Source organism: Eubalaena glacialis, chromosome 2 (assembly GCF_028564815.1).
Source record: "Eubalaena glacialis isolate mEubGla1 chromosome 2, mEubGla1.1.hap2.+ XY, whole genome shotgun sequence".
Taxonomy (NCBI): Eukaryota; Metazoa; Chordata; class Mammalia; order Artiodactyla; family Balaenidae; genus Eubalaena; species Eubalaena glacialis.
In genome coordinates, this window is record NC_083717.1 from 38195200 (window position 1) to 38204077 (window position 8878).

An 8878-nucleotide genomic window follows, 5' to 3' on the forward strand; every position below is an offset into this window, starting at 1 on the left:
ACGGGAGAGGCCGCGATAGTGAGAGGCCCGCGCACCGCGATGAAGAGTGGCCCTCGCACAGAAACGAAGACCCAACACAGCCATAAATAAATAAATAAATAAATAAAATAAAATAAAATTAAATTAAAAAAAGGGAAGGCAGGGAAAGTGCCCCACTCTAGACAGCTCAGAATCTTCCTAAATCTGGCAGGACTTAGCCAAGGCTTCCGCTCAGCGAATGTTGGTGGAATGCACATCGTCTGCCTCTGTGGTTAGGAGGATGGCATTTTCCCCATTTTACAGGTGAGGCAGCTTCAGTGTACCGCAAGGGCTCATCTGGAAGAATCTCTTCGAGTTCTAGCCTTAACCCTCCATCCCGCCGGCCGCCGCAGCCAGGTCGCAGCCAGCAGAGGGCGCTGCCGGGCATGGCCGAGGAGCGTCGCGGGGCCTGGTTCGGCTTCGGTTTCTGCGGCTTCGGGCAGGCACTGGGCTCGGGGCGCGGGCGCCAGGTACACAGCCCCGAGCCTCTGAGGGCGCCGGGCGCGGGCCTCGATGTCTGCCGCGTGAGCGCGAGCTGGAGCTACACCGCCTTCGTGACCCGTGAGCGCCCCCCTTCCGGCCCCATCCCGACCCCAGCCCCGGGTGCGTGTCCTGCCCCCTCCCCAGCCAGCTCTCCGCCCCCCCGCAGGTGGAGGAGGCCAGGTGGAGCTGTCTGGCTTCGCCGTCGGAGCGGTGGGCGGCTGCAGGGACGCGTGGGCGTCGGAGGAGCTCCTGGTGGTGCTGCGCGCGGGGCCGGGACCCGGGGCCGGGATGGAGCTGCAGGCCTGGGCGCCCGGTTCGGCGCTGCGCGGGGAGCCCCTCTGGGCCCAGACCGTGCCGGAGGCCGAGCGGGAAGACGGACCGGGCGGCGATGAGACCCAGGCTGGGCCGCTGCCGCTGCTGCCCTGCGCTCGCGCCTACGTGAGCCCGCGGCCGCCCTTCTACCGGCCTCTGGCCCCGACACTGCGGGCGCGCCGGCTGGAGCTGGGCGCTGAGCACGCGTTGCTGCTGGACGCGGCGGGCCAGGTGTTCTCCTGGGGCGCGGGCAGGTGAGGTGGGCCGGCTGGGCTTTTGCGGCGATGACGGGGGTTGGGGGTGGGGTGGGGTGCGGGTAAATGTGGCTCGGAGTGGGAGGTGAGCATACAGGGGGCAGGAGAGAGTGATTGGGGAGGGAAGGGGAGGGAGACCCCTTGGTGTGACTGTAGTTGACTAGGGTCTCCCTTGCTCAGGCACGGACAGCTGGGCCACGGGACTCTGGAGGCAGAGCCGGAGCCGAGGCTGCTGCAGGCGCTGCAGGGCCTAACCATGGCTGAGGTGGCCGCAGGTGGCTGGCACTCTCTGTGTGTGAGTGGTGAGTGACCTAGTGCTTCTCCAAAACCAGCTCAAGGTCTCGTAGGCTCCAAACCTTCCTCCTTCTCTGGCAGATTGATGGGTGCCCTAGCCGGGCCTCCTCCCAGGCTCCTCCCACATCAGCCAGCCCAGTCATTCATGACTCCCTAATGCCTCTCAGATTCAGCCCCTCTGCCGCCACCATCACCCACTCGCACCCGGACTGTTACAATTGTTTCCCGTCTTCTGTTACTGGTCTCACTACCCCTCCCCTCCGTCTGCCTCCAGCCAGGGCTGTCTTTCTAAAATACTCCCCAAGGGAGAATGAAGGGGTGAGGGGCAACCGAGCTAAGGAAAAAAAAAAGGCAGCAGTTGCCCGGGTGGCCGTGATGTGTGGCACACAGTGGACACTTGGATGCCCACCGGGAGGATGATGATGGTGAGTGTGAGCTCTGGTGGTGCCATGGTTGGTGACCCAGGACCAGAATGAGGAGTTTCACTTGAGATTGTGTTCACCACTCTGGCAGGTGATCCAGGTGCAGCTGATTTCTAGGCTGTTGGGTGCGGCTGGCAGCGAATGATCTTTGCAAGGATCTGCATTTGGGGCTCTGGCCGCCACTTATATCGTTACCGACCAGGTCCTGATGCTCAGCAAGCCAGACGCTGAGATGCCAAGGTTTACAGACAAGAAACAGTTTGTTCACAAGGCAGCCAAGCGAGGAAATGGGAGAATAATAAGTCTCAGATCTGCCTCCCTGAAGGGAGTTGGGGTATTTATGGGATAAGCAGGGTGGTCTTAGGTGTGGGGAAAGGTGATTGGAGGTAGGGAAGAAGGGGAGGTAATCAGTGTTCTGAGCAGGCATATCTGGGTCACATGCTTCTGCATATTCAAAATGGAGGCGCTTTGGGAACTTCCTGGCGGTCCAGTGGTTAGGACTCGGCGCTTTCACTTCAGGGACCCTGATTCAGTCCCTGGTTGGGGAACTAAGATCCCACAAGCCGCGCAGTGTGGCCAAAAAAAAAAAAAAGTGGAGGCGCTTAGCATGATCTGAGGGTGGAGTTTTCCAGCCCTCTGACATCAAGAGGCCATCCACTGGACATCTGCACAGGCCCAGTTTTAGGGTCAGTGGCCCCAACTAGTCCCCAGCTGGCTTTCATTGGGCAGGAGCTGACTCCAAGTTCCTGTGAAACAACTGAGTTGCATGAAGCTGGGGAGGTATGCAATTAAAGAGAAAAAAAGAAAAATAACGAAAGTGAACTTAATCAATGAAGGCACTTAACAAGCAAAGGGGTTTTAACAGGCTGTTCCCTCATCTGTTGTTCTGTAAGAGAAGTTCAAGAATTTCTATTAGTTATCAGCTTGTTAACTCTATGGGGCATGGTTTCACCAGGGGTCTTTAAAAACTACCTATGCCTGTACTGTCCCGTCCATATTCACATGTAATGGGCCTGGGTCGGCAGCCAGGCTTGAGAACGACTGGGCTGGAGGGAAGAGAAGAGAGGGCTGGAAGGTGAGCCCAATGGGAAGTCTCGCACTAAGGTCCAAAAGGCATTTGAGGCCTTGGTGTTGCGTGGTTGGAGCACGGATGCTTCAGACCGGACCTCCCAGGCTCAAATCATCACCCTGCCCCTCGTGATCTTGGGCAGAGGACCTAACCTCTCTGTGCCTCAAGTTTTCTCCTGAATAAAATGGGGATATTGTGCTTAGAACAGTGGCACAGAATAAGCACTTGATAAAAATTAGCCACTGCTGTTAGTGAATTTTTAGCATAGGGCTGTTGCTCCAATCAACCAACTCCAGTGCTGTGAGAGCTTCCAGAGGCCTTCGGGGGAGGGGGAGGGTGCAATGGGTAAAGGGGGTTGGCTGGATGGTGACGGATGAAAACTAACCTCTTGGTGATAAGCACACTGTAGTGCATACAGAAGTCAAAATATAATGCTGTACACATGAAACTTATATAATGTTATAAACCAATACCACCTCAGTTAAAACAAGTTTTTTAAAAGGCCTTCAGCAGGACCGGTGGCAGGTAGGGCTGACGAAAGGGGCCTGGGCTCAGTGGATGTGAAAAAAAGACGACTGGGGAACTGCCAGGGCCACATTTCCAAACTCATGCGGGGGGAGTGAGGGGTGCAATTTAACAACAAAAGGAAAAAGTGAAAGTGGAGAGGAAGAGCCAGCAAGAGACTTCCTTTAAGAATAGGGTGACCTGAAGGCACTTAAGGGGGAAGGGGCCCTGTTGAGACAAGGAAGCTGCTGGGGCCTGAGGGAAGCACTTTGCCCGGAGTGCTGACTTGGGCAGGGCAGGCAGGAGTTGTCTCTAGGGAGCTAGTGGGGTGTAGTGGAGTCTAGATGGATGCACATGCTTAGGAGGTGGAGGGGGCGATCACAGTCTGTTAATGGGGCCCCTTTATCTCTCTTTCAGAGGCTGGGGATATTTATATCTGGGGCTGGAATGAATCAGGGCAGCTGGCCCTGCCCACCAAGAGCCTGGCAGAGGATGGAAAGACAACCTCAGAAGGTGAGAGTCAATTCTTTTTTTTGATATATTTTATTGAAGTATAGTTGATTTATGTTGTGTTAATTTCTGCTGTATGGCAAAATGATTCAGTTATACATATATATATATATATTCTTTTCCATTATGGTTCATCACAGCATATTGAATACAGTTCCCTGTGCTACACAGTAGGATCTTGTTGTTTATCCATTCTATATATAATAGTTGACATCTGCTAATCCCAAACTCCCAATCCATCCCTCCCCCACCTGTCTCCTCCTTGGCAACCACAAGTCTGTTGGTGAGGGTCAATTCTTGATTTCCACACGTTTCTGTCATTCCTGACTCCTGGCCATATTGCTGGCCTGAGAGCTACAGTGCTCAAAAGGGTATGTGACATCCTTGGGACCCCAGGACACAATGAAGGACTCTGAGCCCCTTATGAGAGGGAGCATGGCAAGGCTGATGCCAGTGTCAGCACTACATGCCCCACAAACCTGTCAACTCCAGCACTTCCCAGGGAATGTGGGGTTGGGAGCGATGGCTTTGGAGCTACAGCAAGTGTGTCAGCTGTTGTAGTGAGTGAGTCAGTATATGAATGAGGTTTAGATCAGCGCTCAGTGAGTGTTCAGCATCCTTATCATCATCACTCTTATTACTTCTCTGAAGCCTCAGGACTGAATGAAGATGGTTCTGAAGTGAAGAGAGTAGCCGGGGGTGAGGATGGAGCCCCCACCCCCTTCATAGCTGTCCAGCCCTTCCCGGCTTTATTGGACCTCCCCCTGGGCTCAGATGCAGTCAAGGCCAGCTGTGGATCCCGGCACACAGCGGTGGTGACAAGTGAGTGGGGCTGGGTAGGCTGGTTCAGGATGGAGCAGGAGGTCCCTCCACCCCACTCTCTAGCTGGTGGCTGCAGAAAAGGGTGTGGTCACCTAAAAAACTACCATTTTAATTAAGTGTCTTTGACATGTACTGAGTAGCTGCCCCACTCAGTACACTCCCACGGGGCTTTAACAGTGGCTCCCCAGCCGGTCAGGCCCCGAAGGTTCTTCCTTCTGGAGGGAGGCTAGTGTTGCCAGCCTTTCATCTGACAGCAGGGCTGTCCTAAACTCAGCAGCTGTGAGTTGCAGGCCAATCAGTCCCCATATAGGGAGGTGAACTTTTTCAGTTTGGATCCTTTATCACCCCAAATGCGACTAGACAGTTGTTAAAAAGAGAGGATATGTTTTGCTACGCCAAGTAAGTCTCATGGTGACCATAACATGCTGGCAGGCCGAGCTGGACAAATGCCTAGTCAAAGAGCAGTGGTGTCAGCCCCTTACTGTCCTTTTGCTGTCCTTTGGTTGCAGGAACGGGGGAGCTCTACACCTGGGGCTGGGGTAAGTAAAAGGTTTGCTTTTGTGACACTTAAACCAAGGGGAGGAAAGACCTGGGAGTAGAGGGCAGGTGACAACAGCCATGCAGAGAAGTGGAAGCAGGGGCCTCGGCCTGACCATTGGGACTGAAAAGCTGTCTACTCCCTTCTCTGGGACAGATCTAGGCACACTCAGAGGGGCAGAGACCAGACAAGAGAGAAATAGGGCAACATATCAGTATTTCCCATCTACCTTTCTGAGAAAGTATTTGTCTTAAGGGAATATTTAGCCAGCAGTCATGAAACATCTTTTGGTCTGGCACTGGGTAGAGAAAAAGATAAAATAAAAATCTCTGCTCTGAACATCTGAGCTTAGGAGTGGGGAGCCTGGAGGAGCATCTTGCCTCTTGGGGACCTGTGGAATTGCCTGGTCCTGGAGGCTCTGTGGTGCTGGTCTCCTGAATTCATGGAGCAGACGCCAGCAGAGTGGTGGCTTAAGCCCAGCACTTCAGTCAGTGGGCTGTTTTTCCTTCCTGGAGGGGAAAAGCCACAAGGCCCAGTGGAGAGGATGGCAAAGCAGCTTATTTCACTTTAGGTAAATATGGACAGCTTGGCCACAAAGACACGACCAGCTTGGATCGGCCCTGCCGTGTGAAGTACTTTGTAGATAAGCAACTCCAAGTAAGGACCGTGAGCTGTGGGCCCTGGAACACCTACGTGTATGCTGTGGAAAAAGAGAAGAGCTGACATGTATAGATAAGGGCATAAAATAAATGTAGAGTGAAAAATTATGAAGCTAACACCTGTGAAACTCCCCCCAGGTCAAGGAAAACCATTGCCAGCACCCCAGAGGCCCCACATTTGGCCTTCCCTATCACAGCCCTCTTGCTCCACCTTAGAGCAGGCAGCATCCTCAACATTAGAAACACCTGGAGGGAACTCCCTGGCGGTCCAGTGGTTAGGACTCTGCGCTTTCACTGCCTAGGGCGCGGGTTCAATCCCCGGCCTGGGAACTAAGATCACACAAGCCGCATGGCACAGCGTGGCCCAAAAAAAAAAAAAAAAAAGAAAAGAAACAAACACCTGGAGATTTGAAATTTGATGCCTAAAGCCAGCATCACAGACACAATGAAATCAGAACTTAGGGGTGTGGAACCTAGATGTGGGTAGATTTTTTAGGCTGCCACACCCCACCCCACCCCTGGTGATTTGGAGGTAGTGCTAAGATTGGGAACCACTAGAGGTCATCTTCTTTTGTTATTCATACACCTGTTTTCATTTTGACTCATACCATTCCTTGTATGCATCTTTATACAATATAATTTGTCTGCTTTTGAACTTTAGGTAAATAGAATCATTCTGTGTATGTTCTTTCATGTCTTGTTTTTTTCATCAGCACTGTATGATTCATCTGTGGTGTCGTGCAGTTGATTCATTTTTATTGTTATATGGTATTCCATTGTATGAATTATACCTCAAGTTATATATTCTCTTACTGATAGTAATTTGTTTCTTTTTTCTTATTGAGTTAAAATACACGTAACAAAAAATTTACTATCTTAATCATTTTTAAGTGGTATTAAATACATTCACATTGTTGTGTAGCCATCACCACCATCCATTCCCATCTCTTTTCATCTTGTAAATCTGAAACTCTACAGCTATTAAACAATAACTCCCTGTTCTCCCCAGCCCCTGGCAACCATCATTATACCTTGTGTCTGTCTTTGTGCTCTTGACTACTCTACGTACCTAATATAAGTGGAATCATACAGTATTTATCTTTTTATAAGATAAATATTATTTCACTTAACATAATGTTCTCGAGGTTCATCCATGTTATAGCATATTGCAGAATTTCCTTCCTTTTTAGGCCTGAATAATATTCCATTGTATGTATATACCACATTTTGTTTATCCATTCATTGGTTGATGGACACTTGGGTTGCTTTCATGTTTTAGCTATTGTGAATACTGCTGCTATGAACATGGGTTTACAAACATCTCTTTGAGACTCTGCTTTTAATTTTTTTCAATATATACCCTAAAGTGGAATTGCTGGGTCATATGGTAATTCTATTTTTAATTTTTTGAGGAGCCTATGTACTGTTTTCCACAGTGGCTTTCCCATTTTACAATCCCACCAATAGTGCACAAGTGTTCCAATTTCTCTACATCCTCACCGAACACTTTGTTTTCTGTTTTTTTGACAGTAGCCATCCTGATAGGTGTGAGGTGGTATCTCATTGTAATTTTGATTTGCGTTTCCCTAATAATTAGTGATGTTAAGCATCTTTTCATGTGCTTATTGGCCATTCACATATCTTTTTTGGAGAAATGTCTATTCAAGTCCTTTGCCCATTTTTGAATCTGGTTTTGTGTGTGTGTGTGTTGTTTTAGGAGTTCTCTATATATTCTAGATACTAATCCCTTATCAAATAAGTGATTTGGAAATATTTTCTCCCATTCTGTTGGTTGCCTTTTTACTTTGTTGATACTGTCTCTTAATGTAAAAAGTTTTTTAATTTTCATGAAGTCCAATTTGTCTACTTTTTCTTTTGTTGCCTATGCCTTTGGTGTCACATCTGAGAAATCATCACCAAATCCAATGTCACGAAGCTTTTGTCCTATGTTTTTCCAAGAATTTTATTGTTTTAAGTTTTATATTTTGGTCCTTGATCCATTTTGAGTTAATTTTTGTATATAGTGTTAGGTAAGAGTCCAACTTCATTCTTTTGCATGTGGTTATCCAGTTTTCCCAGCACCATTTGTTGAAAAGACTGTCCTTTCCTCATTGAATGGCCTTGGCACCCTTGTCAAAAATCATTTGATTGTATATTCGAGGGTTTATTTCTGGGCTATTTCATTGATCTATATGTCTGTCTCTTTTTATGTCAATACTGTTGTGATTACTATAGCTTTGTAGTAGGTTTTGAAACCAGGAAGTGTGAGTCCTCCAGTTTTAGTCTTTTTCAAAATTGTTTTGTCTGTTGGGGTCCCTTGAGAACCCATATGAGTTTTAGTGTTTTTCTATTTCTGCATAAAGGTCCTTGAGATTTTAGGGACTGCACTGAATCTATAGATTGCTTTGGGTACTACTAACATTTTAACAATTTTTTTTTTTAATTTATTTTTTTTGGCCGCGTCGGGTCTCAGTTGAGGCACACGGGGTCTTCACTGAGGCATGCGGGATCCTCCGTTGTGGCGCGGGCTCTTCATTGTGGCGCTCGGGCTTCTCTCTAGTTGCAGCGTGCGGGTTTTCTCTCTCTAGTTCTGGCGTGCAGGCTCCAGAGCGCGTGGGCTCTGTAGTTTGCGGCACGTGGGCTGTCTCGTTGAGGCGCACGAGCTCAGTAGTTGTGGTACACGGGTTTAGTTGCCCCGCGGCATGTGAGATCTTACTTTCCCAACCAGGGATCGAACCTCTGTCCCCTGCATTGAAAGGCGGGTTCTTTACCACTGGACCACCAGGGAAGTCCAATTTTAACAACATTAAGTCTTCCAATCCATGATCATGGGATATGTTTCCATGTATTTATGTCTATAATTTCTTTCAGGAGTGTTTTGTAGTTTTCATTGTACATGTCTTTCACCTCCTTGGTTAATTTCTAAGTATTTTATTCTTTTTGATGCTACTATATATGGAATCATTTTTTTAAATTAATTAATTTATTTATTT

General features: G+C 48.9%; 1 protein-coding gene across 2 annotated transcripts; it reads left to right on the forward strand.

The window, feature by feature from the left end:
• Positions 1 to 404: 404 nt before the first annotated feature.
• RCCD1 (RCC1 domain containing 1) lies at positions 405 to 6620 on the forward strand. Of its 2 annotated transcripts, XM_061181764.1 has the most exons (7): positions 405 to 579; positions 668 to 1067; positions 1248 to 1369; positions 3774 to 3869; positions 4518 to 4688; positions 5198 to 5227; positions 5798 to 6620. In XM_061181764.1, the coding sequence occupies exons 1-7, from the start codon at positions 405 to 407 to the stop codon at positions 5947 to 5949; spliced, it is 1146 nt and encodes a 381-aa protein (XP_061037747.1). In that variant the 3' UTR covers positions 5950 to 6620. The 2 variants fall into 2 exon arrangements, with proteins under 2 accessions (XP_061037747.1, XP_061037748.1); XM_061181765.1 differs by lacking the exon at positions 4518 to 4688.
• The last annotated feature ends 2258 nt before the right edge of the window (positions 6621 to 8878 follow it).